The sequence below is a fragment of the Amblyraja radiata genome, chromosome 10 (assembly GCF_010909765.2).
Source record: "Amblyraja radiata isolate CabotCenter1 chromosome 10, sAmbRad1.1.pri, whole genome shotgun sequence".
Classification (NCBI taxonomy): domain Eukaryota; kingdom Metazoa; phylum Chordata; class Chondrichthyes; order Rajiformes; family Rajidae; genus Amblyraja; species Amblyraja radiata.
The window spans coordinates 25,119,111-25,136,359 of record NC_045965.1 but is presented as its reverse complement, the minus strand read 5'-3'; the positions used below and the strand labels follow the sequence as shown (position 1 = coordinate 25,136,359).

The following is a 17,249-nucleotide window of genomic DNA, read 5'->3' as shown; positions in this document are numbered from 1 at the left end:
GGGTATGACCGCACATTTAAAAAAACCATTTTTTTCAGCAAAATGGCACCGTGTAAAAATACTGATTTCCTCAGCAGAATACTGATTTTCAGGTACTAGAATACTGAATCCTCTGACAAAACTTGGCAGCTCTGCAGATAAAGAATACAATTTATCATCCGAGCAATATGTAAAAAAATGTCTTTGTTCCAAAATTATAATGCAATAAATTATCGTCCATTAGTGTATACACTGTGCAGAGAAGCATTTGAGGTTTTATGACTTGTAATGCCTACATATGCTGTCATCTATTTAATGATGTTTGCTCTATTTTTTCAAATATATACAGTCTAATCATAAGAGTTGTATATGTACTGTATGTCCTTTCATATACCCTGGAAAGGTGTGAATGCTAACAGTGACTGTGACTAGATATTTTGTGGGGGTAAACCCAGACTCACTAAATAAGATGAGGCAAACTTCCACTTCCAGAGGTTCTAATTTCCTTGAAAGTAACTTTTTTCCTTGCAAGCTTTGTATAGTTTTATTTTTCAGTTTATGAGGATACATAAATTCTAAAAGTTCATGGCAGCAAATCCTCTTATTGGTGTGTTACCGATGGTTTGGGCTTTGGATATGTATGCCTTGGATTTTTATTGCCTTTTTATTACCCACATAATATTAATTGATTCAGAATTTGACCACAAATCAAGCGTCAAGAAAAATAAATGACAATGGCAGGCACGGGTTATTGATAGGGGACGAACAGCCATGATCACAATGAATGGCGGTGCTCGCTCGAAGGGCCGAATAGCCCCCTCCTGCACCTATTTTCTATGTTTCTATGTAATGCTTGTTCAACTTATGTATTTGATTCAACTATTCAAGACAGCAGTGTATGATAATCAGTATTTTACAGTACAACAGGGTGGGATTAATATTACATTAAATAATGTATTTTAATCCAGTTCAGTTGTGATAATTCATAAACATTTAGTTCACTTCAGCAAAACTTGTTAATAGTTAGTTTAAAGTGTATGTCATCATACTTTAGTCAACATTTGTTTCTTCTGTAAAGTGATAGGCTTCCAAGTAAAAATCATGTTTAAAAAAAAAAAAAAACTACACCTTGAATAACGTGGGGAATTTTCTTGTATTAAGAGTTCCAATAATAGCGCGTATCACCTGTAGAAAACATAGAATCCTAAAATCATGAAAGGGTTAAAGCACAGAGGGATGCCATTCAACCATTTTTTGTTGTTGCTGTATTTGAACCAGATCAATTGAACAGTTTAATCACCTTTCTCCTGCTCCATTGTCATGCAAATGTTTCTTCATCATACCTACCACTTTATCTTCAGACAGCACATTTCAGATTCTCTTCCCCTATACATTTTATCTACGACCTCTCGTTCTCATACCCCATCAACAGGATCAGCCTCCTTCTATCCACTCTATACAATCCTTCTTTGTTTTAAATTCTTCCATTAGATCTTCTTTCAAACTTCTACAAAGAAAGAAGTCCCAGTCCAACTATCCTGTTCTTATATCTAGTCTCTCATTCTAGGAGCCATTTTCTTAAATCTTTTCAGGAACCTCACAAATGCCTCCACATTCTGCCTATAATGAATGGTCAACAGTGGCAGTTGCTGAATTTAAAACATAGATTGTTGCATGTTAGTTTACCTAGATTGTCATTTTAAATTTTAAGCTGGTGTGACACCTTTTCGATTTTTTCACCTACTTCTGTCGTCTTAAAATGAAAATCATGTCTGCAGTTCAAACCATTGAAAAAGCAAAAGCTGTTCTTTTTAGTTCACTGAAATGAAAACGATGTAAATGGCTAAATTATAGCAAACTTTTTACTCGTAAATTTAATTTGTTCAAGATCAGAATTGCACACCAGCAGAAAAAAGCATTAATCAGCATAATGAATATCAATGGCAACCAGCTGTATTTTTAGATGCTTAGCTGAGGTATTATTTTGGATTTATATCTGCAAGACTTCAACTGAATAATAAATAATATTTTCATGGCCATATGCATGATCATGCATTTCCTTCAAGGACTATGAATTATGATGTGGAGCTTTCAAGGTTCCCCTTTTTCCTGACCCCCAAGATGTGTTGAAAATCTTAGATATGTCAGAATGTGTGTGAAGATATGTGAGAAAATGAGATATCCATCGAGTTAAAACAATCTTGCAACAGTTCTCAATAATAGCACTTTTTAAAATTATTATTGTGCAAGGTTCCTGTGGGATAATAAGAAGATTTATTGAATGATTATTTTGTATCTTCACAATTTAGGAAGAGATAATGATAATTCGGGGGAATATAAGAATGAACCAAAAACAGGAATTTGCTCGTAAAGGTTTCACAAATTCCAGGTTCCTGATAGATTCCACTTAAATAAATTTCATGGCTTTAACTAAAATCTTTGGCCGTTGCACTCCAAACTTAGGAATTGGCCCTTGAGGTTGGAAAATTGAAACTATACCTTTTACATGAGACAAGAAATGGTAGGTCTAACAATTGTTAAGAACGGTTATTTGAATTTGTAATTTTGGTGCTCCTCAACTTACGATGGGGTTCAGGGTTCGGCCCTGAAGTTCACCTCTTCTGTATCCACTGCACGTTTTCCTTCTCCCTCTCCCTCTCCCTTTTGGATTTGGAATCAGTCATACAGCGTGGAAACAGGCCCTTCGGCCCCACTTTGCTATGCCAACCAACCTGCCCCATCTAAACCTATCCTATCTCTGTACCTGTCCAAATGTCTTTTAAATGTTGTGATAGTACCTGCCCCAACTATCTCCTGTGGCTGTTTGTTCCATACATCCACCCGCTTTTGTGAAAAAAGTTACCTCTCTGGTTCCTATTAAATCTACCCTGCCCCTATCTACTCCACTCATGAGCTTCTACACCTTTAAGATCACCCCTTATCCTCCTGCGCTCCATGGAATAAAGTTCTAGCCAGCTCAACCTCGAGTCCTAGCAGCATCCTTGCAAATCTTCTCTGCACTATTTCCAGCTTAACAACATCTTTCCTATAAGAGGGTGACCAAAACAGAACACGATACTTCAAATATAGCCTCACCAACATTTGAAATGTGTTATTACACCATTGAGGAGATTCTCTAGATAATGGAACTGAATAGGATAATTGGTGTCTGGTTCACTGCAAACACAAAACACTGTGGGTGTCAGAAATCTGAAGTCTAAGCACAAAACATTCGATCACTTATGGTGAGTGAAACAAGGTAATCATTTCAAGTTCAAGAACTTTAAATGGAATTATTCAGTGATCAATAAAAAAAAGAAGATCCTAATAAGGGGGAAGAGAAAAAGTAAGTTCTAAAAAGGCAAAGCAGAAAAGTTTTAATGTTAATTAGGGAATGTTGATGCAAACTATCAAATACCTTGTGGAGTGGTGGTAAATGTATGATATCTGTCCAAAGGTTGGAACAAATTTGGAAATCTAGAATAAAACATCCATTGTCTGAAATTGTTTCATTGCTGGTTGAGTCTAAAAAAATGTTGTATATATAGTTAGAACATTAGATGCTATTTGTCAAAGTTAGAATTGACTCTGAAACAGCTAAGGACAAGACAAGTCAAGTTTATTGTCGTATACATAAGCACAGTGAAGTACTGGTACAAATAAAATTCTTATTTGTAGAAGCATTACAGGCATATCGTCTCAGACAAACTTAGAAACAAATTATACATAAATTACACACAAAAGTTCTGACAAAGACTGCAAAGGGCAGAGGATGCAGAGGGCATATGGAATTGAAATTAAAAATTAAAATGACAGGCAACTGGATACTCAGGGTCATGTCTGCAAGTTGATTAGAAGTTTCCTGTGAAGTGATGTTAATGATTTGTGCCAGTAACTATTCACCAAACTAATTAAAAAAATGTTTTATTGATCTGCAACATTACCTCAGTTTCTGTCTTCCATATTGACTTATTGAATACTTACAGATTTCACTTTCATTTCAAATACTTAACTTTTTGCTTAGGACATCTAACAAATTTCTTATGAATTTCCTGACATCATTTCTCACATGATGGTAATCTTCTTCTATGAACTTTTTTTACCTTTGGAAAGGAAATTGGCAGTTTTTTCCATCTGTGAATGCATGCTTTTTAGACAAGCTTGGTTATTTTATGATGAATCTGGATAAATTTAACATTTTATTCAAGATGTGCAAGAAGTGTAATATTTACGTGGCATTCAATAATATACAACTACTGTCTGAGTTGGATGATCAGCCATGATCATATTGAATGGCGGTGCAGGCTCAACGGGCCGAATGGCCTACTGCACCTATTTATGTTTCTGTTTAATGTAGTTTTTTTTTTAAATGAAACAATTATCGTAAGCCTTTACGAATGAAGCACTAAAATTTATGTATAACCAATTTGTCATTGAGTGTTCTTATAAAAACTAAAATTGAAAACGAGTACAGTGGTGCATAGTTTTAAAGGCTAAATTCAAGAAAATGTCATAGTTCAATCAAATTGAATTATTTTTTACATAAAACATTGCAGAAATGAAAGAAAAACTAAGTCTTTCTTCATAATTACAAGAATCAAATGTGAGGTTTTGATAATGCATGGAATTTTAAACAAAAACATATTTAACACAACTCAATCTCTCTTGCAACTTGCTCACTGAGTTTCAAAGTGTACGTATCTGTTGATAATAGCTATATGGGGAATAAGTATTATTCATTTGGAATAAGTATTATGCATTCAGGGTATTCAATTCAGTATTGAAAATTAGTTATTTATAATTGACAAATATTGGTGATAGTTGGCCACTCATGAGACACAAATGCATTTTCAACAAGATGTTCTGTTTGTATGATAAAGGAGGTAATGACCATTGAAAGAATAATCTTAATGTTTTCTTAACAATCTTTCTAAAACAATTAATTGCTATTATTCATAATAACAAAGTTTGTATGTTCATTTTTTAATTTTAGGTACAGCAGAGCTTATGTGGTTGAAGGGGAACCATACGCTGGATATGATAGACACAATGCTGAAATATCTGCTTTTCATCTGGATCGGTACAGTACAAAAGCTTGCTTTTGGGACAAGGGATTGGATGAGAATTAAGTTATGTGTTCATATTCAGTTGATGTTTGTTTAAAAAATGGTTAAATTAATTTTCTCAATTGTAGTCAGACTGGTAAACACATCTTTTACGTGTTTTCTTAGTCAAAGCTATTATCTATATGACAATGACAGATCATTGATGGCACAGAGGGAGGCCATTCAACTGTCACAATTAAGCTGGTTACCCAATCTAATCCTACTTTTCATCACTTGGTCCAGAGCCCTGCAGGTGGAAAAATTACAACTGCATATGCAAGTATGTTTTAAATACGGTGAGGAATGTTGCCTTTTCGTGCAGTGATGTCCAGATCTCTACCACCCTATAAGGTGAAAACAAATTGTATTTCCCAATCAATCCCCCCTATCAACGACTTTAAATATGTATCCATTGGTTTTTGACCCATCTGCTAAAGTAAATAGGCCAACCCTGTTAACTTAATTTTGCCCCACTCATAATTTAATACATTTGAACTAAAGCTCCTGTCCCACTTGGGCGACCTCCACGGCGACCTGAAGCGACTAAAAAAAAAATCAAGGTCGCGGTGACCTATGACCTCCTACGACCTTCCTCGACTATGCGTACGACCTCCTACGACTATGTTGAAGACCTCCCTCGACTATGAAGAAGACCTTCGATCTCCTTCGACTATGTTGAAGACTGGCTTCGACCATGTACGTTTTACTCGAGGATGGTCTCTGGCAAATTGGTCCGTGAATGAGCACGACCCCCTTCCACCTCAGAGGATCACACCGAAAACCAACAACGACCAGTGACGTGTGTCTACAGCTCAAATGCTCACCTGATAAAATGATGTCATGTCTTCATTTTTTTTTCTCACTTAAAAATGATGCCCAGTTTTTTTTTGTTTTTTTTAATCATTCTGAACCATGCAAGCAAGGAAGGAACTAGTATGGAGGATGTTAGTAAAAATACAACTACTGCTGTTTGCAGTAGTCCTTTTGCTTCAGCAGCCTTTTAAGAAAGGCAGAAGGGGAAGAGCAAGGATAAAGAGGAAGCCGAAGAAGAGGTCTCAATGGGTGAATGGAGATGATGTGATGGACTGTCCCAGTACACCAGATGACTGGAAGAGAGTGGCGCTGGGCTTTGACAAAAGATGGAACTTTAAGCACACATGTGGGGCAGTGGATGGCAGCATGCCATTCTTGTCCCTGTCCCTGTACCCCTCATTTTCCTTTTCGTACAGGATGGCATTCTACTGGAACCATTCCTCAAGGTCGGTCTCCTGCTGCCTGGTGAAGGTGTAGGGCATAACCTTCCTCCAGCCCTCCCTCACCATCAATGGGGCATCTGCCTCTGATGCTGTGTCAGACACAGGAGAAAGGGCTGCTTTGCTGCCTTCAAGTGAGGCAGTGAAGGATGGGGTGGTGGTGGGGACATATACTACCACCCTGGTCTCCTCCTCCAGGAGTCTCTCATGCAGGGCTACCTCCTCCTGCACTATCACCTCCTGTGGCAGCACCTCCTGCCACTCCTCCTCCTGGGTGGGCAACAGCTGTATGGCAGTTTTTTTTTAGGGTTGTGCCCTCCCCCTGCGCTGCTGCCTTTTTGGTGCCATCTCTAAAACACAAGTCTCCTCTCCAAAAAACTCTCCAGCTATGAATGAACATGCCTTGGAGTGAAAGAGGTGACGTTCTGTGTTTAAATTACCTTTTTTTTCTACTGACCTTTTTTCACCCCGGAGCTATTACCTTCGACCACCTTCGACTAGCATCACGACCTACAACAACCGGCTTCGACTAGACCTACGACCAAAAAAATATCGATTTTTCCTACGGCGACCTATTTTCAGTCGCGTTCAATTTTGAACATCTTGAAAAATACGCCGCGACCTAGCTGAAGCCTCGACTACGCGGAGACCACTCTCAACCATGAAGGAGCATGACGAAGACCTCCAACAACCTCGTGACAACGTTGCCGCGACTATGGGTTGCGGGCAAACTCGTAAGAGGTCGCGGCAGAGGTTGCCCAAGTGGGACAGGGGCTTAAGTATCCCCTCAGTCTTCCGCTACCAAAAACACTATCTTATTCTATCAGATCAATCCTCATAATCTGATATTTTCTCATTAAAAATAATCCAGACCTGGCAATATCTTGTAAATCACCCCTGCACACTCCAGTACGATCAATGACCAGAAATGTGCACCATATTCAACTGATTTATCAAGTGTCATATACAGTTCTAGCATAACCTTTCTACTCCTATAATCTGTGCTTCAGCTAATAAAGAACATCCTTGGTGTCTTTTTAACTACCATACGTAACTCTCCTGCCAGCCTGTAAGGCTCAGATCCTCCAAACCCATTATTATCTTTCCATTTATTGTGCCATTTATTGCATTGTCACATCTTCCAAAAAGCAGTATCTCACATTTCCCTGGATTAAATTCCATTTAGCCTCTCTTGTCCAACTATACAAGCCATCTTCAGACAGATATCTAGCTGCAAAAATAGGTTAGAGACTGGGTATCCTGCAATGACTCTCTTGCCCACTAATTCTTCAAAACCTTTCTGCCATGAGTCAAGACTGTGATAGAATGGTCTCCACTTGCCTGAATGATTCCATTTGAAATTAGAACTGCAAGGATGACAGCAAGTGAAATAAATAGATTGTGGCTTTTATCTAATAATTTCAATATTCTTACACAATCAAGAACTTCAGCATTGCTGTCATTTGATAGTGGACATCAACTATTTTTCAGCCAAATATGCATAACCAATTTGTTTCATTTATTTCCTCTCCATGATGGGATATATGTCCTTCCTCCTATTGATTGAATTTCAGAACCGTGGACTCCAGTTCGGAGGAGGTATAAGAATGGCAAAGTAAGGGAACCTTGGATGACCAAAGAGGTTGTAAATTTGGTCTAAAAGGAAAAAGGAAATGCATGCAATGTTTAAGAGAATGGAATCGATTAGAGCCTTTGAGGAATATAAGGAATGGAGGAAAGAACTCAGCAGGCGATTAGAAGGGCCAGGAGGATTAAAGAAAATTCCAAATCTGTTTATACCACTATTAAAAACAAGGGGCTAACCAGGGAGAAGGTAGGGACCACTTGATGATCAAGAATGGAATTTGTGCTTGGTGTCTGGGGATGTAGGTGAGGTACGAAATGAGTATTTCGCATCTGTATTCTCCAAGGAGAAGGACATGAAGGACAGTGCGATCAGTGTGCAGAATACTAATACGTAATAGTGGTATGAGATTAAGAAGGATGAAGCGTGGGGCTCTTGTAGAGCGTTAAGGTGGATAATTCCCCCGAACTTGATGGGATTTATTGTGAAAGACAAGTGAGATTGCAGTTTGCAGGAGCCTTGGCGAAGACCGTTGCATCTTCTCTAGCCACTAGTGAGGTACTGGAGGACTGGAGAGTAGCTAATATTCCTTTATTAAAGGGGAGAAGGAGAGGGAATGCAAGGAATTATAGTCTGATTAGCCTCAAGTCAATAGTTGGGAATCTATTGGAGGGGATTTTCTGGAATAGGATTTACTCCCGTTTGGTTCCTAATGGGTTAATTAGGGACAGACAGTTTGGCTTTGGCCTTGTCAAACGTTGCGTACGGCGTAGAGACGTTGCGTACGCCCGTCGAGACATTGCGTACGCCCTCAATGGGCTGACAGGCCATTGACGCGCCGGCTCGGACAAGCTGGCTCAAGCCAAAGATCGGCTGTTCCCCCGCTGCTTTTCGCCGTCCTCGAACAGAGGACGGCGAAAAGCAGCGGGGGAACAGCCGATCTTTGGCTTGAGCCAGCGTGACAAAGCAGAGGGAGGAGGGGGGGGGGGAGTAGAGGAGAGACGGGCGGCAGCAGCCGTTGGGAAAAATGTCGGCATTTTTGGAGGAGAGCCGGGCGGCAGCAGCCGTTATGGTGGCTGGCCAGCAGGAGGCGAAAAAATTAGTGAGTGGGGGGGAAGGGTTTTATTAAAAATGTGTACATAAAAACGATGACATTTAATGAGGAGTGGATTTGCTAATGTAAAAGTCAAATGGCTAGCGAAATGGAAAAAAAGTTTTTGCGTGTGGTTTTGGCGGACCAACGAATCAAAGGCCAAAAATCTAATCTGAAAATCTAATCTGACATGCACCCACAAACAAACAAACATACAGAGTTTAAAAATCCTTAAATTAAAGTGAACAATTTATTTAAACTATTTGATGTCCAATCAGATATGGATTGGAAATGTATTTGGAGGTGGATTATGTGAATTGCCAGAAAGGTGTTTCCTAAAATGGCAGTAGAGATAGTTAATTAGCAAAAAAGTTAGGTAAAATTAGGTTTGGAATTGCTTGAAGGATGGGAGTCAGGAGAGGGATAACGCATTTCCTATCTGATGAGACGAGCAGTATTCCCCAGGGCTTCAGCTTTTTGTACTATGCGCAAATTAATCAGACATTTAAAATTTGTAGAGACGAACTGCAGATGCTGGTTTATCAAGAAAAGACACAGTGCTGGAATAACTCAGCAGGTCGGGTAGCAACTCTGGAGAACATGAATAGGTGAAGATTTGGGCTGGAACCGTATCTCAGACTGATTGTGATGGAGGGAGGGAGGAGAAAGCTGGAATAGAGGGTCAGAACAAAGCCTGATGTGTGATCAGCAGATACAGGTGAGAGGGGATTTTGATAGGCAGTTGGTAAAACAAAGGCCAGAGATGAAAAGGCAAATGCTGTGAGATAAAGATAAAAGAGTTGAGGAGCCAGAGGAAGGGATAAGTGAAAGGAGGGGGAGGGGAAACATAGATGCACAGGTGGGGCACAGGGAAGAGAAGTGGGAGGAAGAAAGGAAGGAGAGAAGTGAGGAGGAGGTGTGGTTGTAGGTTAAATACATTAAATCGGAGAATTCAATGTTCATACCATTAGGGTAGTAAGCTACCCAAGCGAAATATGAGGTGCTGTTCCTCCAGTTTGTGCGTGACCTCACTCTGCCAATGGAGGGGTCCCAGGGACAGAAAGGTCAGTATGGGAATGGGAAGTGGAGTTAAAATAGTTAACAGCCGGGAGATCCAGTAGGCTTTGGTGGACGAAGTGCAAGTGTTCGGTGAAGCGGCTGCCGAATCTACAATTGGTCTCGCCAAAGTAAAAGAGGCCACATCGGAAACGCCACATGCAGTATAATGAAGTTAGAGAAGGTGCACATGAACTTCTGTTCCACCTGGAAGGGCAGCTGGATGGATGTGAGGGAGGAACCATAGGGACAGGTGTTAAATATCCTACGGGTGTAGATGAAATTAACTGGGATGAGCGTGATTTGGGTGGGAAGGGATGAGTGAATAAAACAGTTGCGGAGGTAATGGTCTCTGCAGGGCAGGAAGGGGTATGAATAGGAAGATATGACTGGTGGTGGGATCACATTGAATGTGGCGGAAACGTCGAAGGATGACGTGTTGGATGCAAAGGCTGGTGGGATGAAAGGTGAGGACCATGGGAATTGGATCTCCCGGTTGTTAACCATTTTAACTCCACTTTCCATTTACACACTTACCTTTCTGTCCTGGGCCTCTTCCATTGCCAGAGTGAGGCCACACACAAACTGGAGAAACAACACCATCTGCCTATCAACTCCCCCCCCCCCCCCCCCCTTACCTGCATCTACTTTTTATTCGTCAGGCTTTGTCCTGCTCCTCCTTTCTTCCAGCTTTCCACCCTCCACCCCACCCCCACCACAATCAGTCTGAAGAAGGGTCCCGACCCGTCACCTATCTGGATCTATGTCACCTTTCCATGTTCTCCAGAGATGTTGCTTGACCCGCTGAGTTACTCCAGCATTTTGTGTTTAGATTAAAATGCTGTACTGTGAGCACCAAACATCTGTGGTTGGAGGAGATTACAAAGAGAATGAGACAGTCTAATTGTGGTTACATTACGTGGTTAATTAGACAGACTGAGTGGGAAACATTGTGGCAGGTGTTCAGTCTTGGGCAATATGAAGTCATGTATTTGGGATACAGGGAAGACAGCTGGGTTATTTTCTTATTATTGAGAAAGTATGAGTTGTTACAGAGCAAAGACATCATGGTGTACAGGTAAACAAATCTAAAAAAAACGTGAATGTTGACCTTGAGCAATGGAAAAGTGTTAACTTTTCGAACAACTTTGATGATCTATCCAGAATTCTACAATAAGGAATATACAGCCACTTCTCATTTCATGCAGGGGTTTTGTTCTTGAAAAGCAGTGCGTATCTCAAAAACATGTAAATTAAATAGTTTTACCATAAGAATGCATGTAAATGGTGGGTTGGGGGAAAAGTCATATAACTGTCTACATGACACCAAAAAAAATTCATTTATGATTGCATTATTCTCTTACTTATTAATTTAAAAGAAACGATAAAGAAATCTGAAATAAAGACTGTTTATTTAAAATCTATTTTTGGGAATGTAAATGCTAATACTTGACTATCATCACTGTTGTACTGTACATTACCTTTGCAGGTATCGCAAGCCACTTTGAGGTCACGTGTAAATTTGAGAGCATTATTTTAAAAATACGAACGCGTAAAGCAGGCTTTGGTATTGATTAAACAAGAGCGTTATTCCAAAAACGCATAAATCAAACTCGCATAAAATGTGAGGTGACTGCACATGAAACTTGCACATTTTGAAAATCACAAAACAAATCCCCACAGTTCTATCAGATTTAGGTTAATATAAAGCACATCCTACATCAGGAATTATAAATGTATTTTTTGATCGATTATGTTATTCTGCCAGATAGATTTAGCTAGCTCTTAAAAATAGCTAAGTACAGAAAATGCACAATTCCAACACAAACTGACTGGATTGATGTCACTCTCACCGAGCCTTGAGTTGAAGTGACTGACAAATCTGCGTACTTGACCTGTTAAAGTTAGTCAAAAATGCTGGAGAAACTCAGCGGGTGAGGCAGCATCTATGGAGAGAAGGAATAGGCGATGTTTTAGGTCGAGACCCTTCTTCAGACTGGATGTGACCCGTTGAACATTTTTTGTTTACTGTTTCCTCCTTTCAACCATGATAGCAATTTAATAATTAATTCAGCTATTTTGAAGGTTCAGCTTTAAATTAAAAAGCAAATTTTATGGTCGGGATAACCATTCGGTTTTATTTTTCCCCCCACAGGATTTTAGGATTACGGCGTGCTCCAGTAGTTGTCGGGAGATATGTAAATCTAAATACAGAGATAAAACCTGTTGCATCTGAGCAGCTTCTAAGCACCTTCCTCACAATAGGTAGGAACTACTTTTTAATTCAAGGTGATTTTTAAAATATATTTTACCTCTGTAACGCACAATTTGGGCTGAAATGGTCAGGGAATTGCCGAAGTACAGATATCTTCTTCACAAATTTAGTTTTGAATTTGGCAAGACTATTAGGCTGTGAATGTGCGTGGGTCTATTTTGAGATCAAGAAATATCATTACCTCCCTCCATGAAAAATATCAAGCAGAGCAATTGCAGGAATAAGCTTGGATTATTTTTGCCTCAAATCATAGGATTTCATTTTTTGCAATTTCTCTCGTTTCCTCTTCCTCCTTTTCTCTTCTGCTCACTGAATTAATTTGCCCTCTTTCCAGCTGGGTGTGACCTTGTTCACCAGGCTTCATTCTTATATATCCAGCAATGGTTTTTCTTCTCCCTCCTGAAACATTCCCCCTTGAATCTCTTGTGTTTAACACAGTAGATCACTGATGTGAATATCTTGAATCCAAAACATACAAAATCCAAACTTCATGAAGCTAGTGACTCTTCAAGAAATATTTGTGAATGGTAATAATTTCAATAAATTAATAAAGTTTTTAATGGGTCATAATCTGCATTATTGTAAATCTGAAATAAAAACAAAATGTTGAAAACACTCAGTATCTGTGTGTGTTTCTGTTTAACATTTTTAATACTTTTATATTCATGACATTTAACTTTTAAACATACAAATAACATTTAATTTGTTTGTTACCACTCACTGTGATTGAATTTATCCATAAATCTAAAAATTGCCTGAAGAAGGGACTCGACCCGAAAACGTCACCTATTCCTTCGCTCCATAGATGCTGCCTCACCCGCTGAGTTTCTCCAACATTTTTTTCTACCTGCCATATTCCAATTAATTCAGTTTGAATTTCTATCTGTACTGGGAAGACAGAAGCCACTTCATTCTACGTAACTGATCCCTTTTCCTGTACATTTGACATTGAACCAGTATGTCATTATTACTTCATTCTTGATTATTCCGATGCATTTCTGATTGACTTCCTATGTTCCCTCTTTGTAAAACGGATAATTCAAAGCATTCTAACTAGCAACGTCCTGTGCTAATTGACTTCGATAACTTCTGATTAAACAATTTTCAAATTCTGTCTCTTGTTTTTCAAATTGTTCATGATCTTGCCTGTCCTAATTCTTTGATCACCTTCAGTCTTATCGCTTCCAAAAGTCTCCATCCTCAATTTTAGTCATTCTGCTGTACATGCCATTCATTTGACTACCAAGATCCTAAATTTTGGAAGCACCTTCCTCAATCTTGCTGTCTTTCTGCCTTACATTCTATTAGATAGCCCTTATAAACTAATTGTTTGAAGAGCTGGTTCTCATCAAGTATTTCTTCATTTAGCTTCATTATTTAATAATCTTCTCTGACATTTTTTGTAAAATGAGCAATGCACTAAAGGCTCTAAATGAAAGTTCTTCATGTGTACTGCTAAGTCAGTCAATTGTCGACCTTAATTTTAAATGTAACAATTGAGATGTATAATAAAATTCAGCGATAAATTAATGATGAATGAAAGATTATTGAAAGGTCTTCAGGGGATTTAAAGAACCAGAGGACATGAGATTAAGGTGAAGGTGGAAAGATTTAATAGGAACCCGAGGGGCAACATTTTTACACAAAGGGTGGTGGGTATATGGATCGAGATGCCAGAGGAGGTAGTTGAGGCAGGTATTATCACAATGTTTAAAAAATGTTTGGACAGGTACATGGATAGGCTGGATTTAGAAGGATATGGGCCAAATGCAGGTAGGTGGGATTAGTGTGGTTGACGTGGGCAAGTTGGGCCGAATGGCCTGTTTCCACGCTGTATTATCTATTATTAATTAAATGTATGTGTGCTCTGTCTAACAATCTTGTATTGTTCTTTAAAAAAGCAGCATTGTGTTTTTGTTTTAATTAATTTCTAATATTTGTTAGATTTACTATTGTTGTTAGTTTGATGGTAGTGAAGCGACTGTCACCAATCCATCAGCTCCTTTTCTTTCTGTGGCAGTCATCTTAGGCTGATCAGACTTGGCCTCATATTGGACCCAGAGATTATCTTCGGATCACACTTTATCACTTAAAGTATGTACTTCCAGCACAATGACATTGCCCAACTGTGTTCATCTGCTGCGATACACTCATGGCTATGCAACCAAATGTTGCTCTAATTTAAGTTGCTCTTCCATTTAGGAACACCATGAAAGTAGTATAAATTAACATGGGTAGATGAGACACTTAACAATTCTAAGAAAATTGTTAACCCTTCAAACTGTACATAATTAGTTTAGTTTATTGTCATGTGTACCGAGGTATGGTGAAAAACTTTTGTTGCATGCTAACCAGTCAGCAGAAAGATTGTACATGATATACATGAACTATCCAGTGTACAGATACGTGATGAAAGGAATAGTGTTTAGTAAAAAATAACGTCCAGGAAAGTCCCATTAAACATAATCCAAGGGTCTCCAATGAGGTAGATAGTAGCTCAGGACCTCTCCCTAGTTGTTGATTTAGTTGCCTGATAACAGCTGGGAAGAAACTACCCCTGAATATGGAGGTGTGCATTTTCACACTTCTGCAAATCTTGCCTGATGGGAGAAGAGAAAAGAGGGAGTGACTGAGTGACTCGTCCTTGATTATGCTGGTGACCTAGCATGAAATGTAAATGGAGACAATGCAAGGGAGGGTGGTTAGTATCATCGTCTGGGCTGCTCCCACAATTCTCTGTAATTTCTTGCGATCTTGGATGGAGCTGTTCCCAAATCATGCTGTGATGCACCTCGATAAAATACTTTCTACGGGGCATCTGCAGACGTTAGTGAGAGTTGTTGCGGACTTGCCGAAGTTCCTTAGCCATTTAAGGAAGTAGAGGCATTGAGGTGCTTTCTTGGCCATTGCTTCAATACGGGTGGTCCAGGACAAGTTGCTGGTGTTATTTACTCCTAGGAATTTAAAGATTTTTACTCCTAGGAACTTAAACTTTAATTGACTTCCAGTTTATTTTCTTATCCATATGACACTGGCTTCATTTGAAAGCATACTAAGATGGTTTCTCTACTATTTATGAAAAATAATTAGCCAACGATTTACAACTATGTTGGTCAAGGTTAACAATGGGCACAATCTGTACAGGACAAGATCTTTAAGTCTAGAATTGCTTGACTTGGATGCCCAATTAAGGGAGCTCAATTAAAACCTGATGTTTCATTTAGCTCATAGACACAAAATGCTGGAGTAGCTCAGCAGGTCAGGCAGCATCTATGGAGAAAATGGATTGGTGTCGTTTTGGGTAGGGACCCTTCTGTCAGACGGCCCAAGCTGTCCAACGTGCCCCTTTCTCATTTAATTTAGCTCCTTTGGTTAGATTCACAACTGCTGGATGTAGTTACATAGCTTAGGACTGTGTGACAACTATAGGAAACTGAAGAACAGCATAAAGCTACTTAATGTCTTTTCTAAGCTTTCTTTTAATATAATCTTTCATATAATGCCTGCATTAATTCAGTGTTAAGCAATGGCATATATGTTACAATTCAATATTGCAATTGTGCCATTGTAATGTGTTCACAGTTCTTGTGTTCAACCTATGCGTGGCTCCTTGCAGCTTCACAAGTCTGTGGAAATGTGTTGCAGTTCTCCCAGTTTTGGCTGCCAATTTTTCTATCACATCTAGCCCGTCCTTGGATGTATCCATAGCTTTGATAAGTAGATGCTAGAAGAAGCAGCACACATCAATATCAGAGATTTTTCTTAATTTTGTGGCAGTTATCACATATTCTGTCACGTGTTTTTTTATTATAGCAAAGATTGCACGATTTCCCCTCATTGTTTATCAGAGAGCCTAGTCTCAGGATAAGGAATCAACTACTTAGAAAGTGGATGAAGATAAATTTATTCAAGCAGATCATTGTAAACAATTGGAATGTTTTACTCAAGTTGGATGTACATTCTCTGTCGCTGATTAGAGTCAAGGCTGAGGTTGTGGGCACAATGGGTATCGGAGTATGCTGAGATCAAGCAGGAAAGTGGGCTTAAGAAAGCATGAACCAGGATTTCACTGAATGTCAAGCACGATCAAGGGTGTTTTGGGTAACACCTTGGATTTCTGATATTCTTTTGTCCATTTCAATAATACAATATATCTCCATTGCTTTGGGTTACTTTAAATTAAAATTGCACTTTTTTAAGTATTTCTCTAAATTATTTATTTTGCTGCTAAAGGGAACAGTAGTTGCTTCTATGGAAAATGCTACTACTGCAGAGAATCAGAACCAGCCTGTGCAGATGGACATGTAATGGAAGGATCTGTCACACTATGGCTACCTGATATCTGGCCTTTGCAAAAACATAGACACCCATGGGGCAGGACCTACCGAGAGGGGAAACTAGCCAGGTAGGCCTTGTTAATTACTACTTCTGTTCATACGTACTGGTCTTGTTAATACATATTGTCTTTATTTCTCATAATCGAATAATACGATATGATACGATACGATAGAACTTTATTTATCCCAGGAGTGAAATTGATCTGCCAACCGTCATAAAAACACAAAATACATGAAACATGAAATTAAAGTGACGAATGGAAAGGATTGGGGATGTGCAAAGATTGGGGAGGGGGGAGGGGGTCAGCCTCAGTATATCCCACGACAAGGAAGAGGAGTTGTACAGTTTGATAGCCACAGGGAGAAAGGATCTTCTGTAGCGTTCTGTCCTGCATCTTGGTGGAACAAGTCTGTTGCTGAAGGTACTCCTCAGGTTGACCAGTGTGTCATGGAGGGGGTGAGCTGTATTGTCAAGGATGCTCCGCAGTTTGAGGAGCATCCTCCCCTCCAAAAGACCACCTCCCAAGAATCCAACTCCATCGCCAGGACAGAGCCAGCCTTCCTGT

The 17,249-nt window shown here is 39.3% G+C and overlaps 1 protein-coding gene across 2 annotated transcripts in view; it reads left to right on the top strand.

Annotated features, from left to right (window-relative positions):
• The window catches only part of fam20b (FAM20B glycosaminoglycan xylosylkinase), a 75,689-nt gene that overhangs the window by 33,551 nt on the left and 24,889 nt on the right, over positions 1 to 17,249 (top strand). For both annotated transcript variants that reach the window (XM_033028380.1, XM_033028379.1), the window contains exons 3-5: positions 4,973 to 5,059; positions 12,227 to 12,336; positions 16,580 to 16,751. In XM_033028380.1, coding sequence (XP_032884271.1) covers positions 4,973 to 5,059; positions 12,227 to 12,336; positions 16,580 to 16,751 — 369 coding nt within the window. The remainder of the gene's footprint in view (positions 1 to 4,972; positions 5,060 to 12,226; positions 12,337 to 16,579; positions 16,752 to 17,249) is intronic.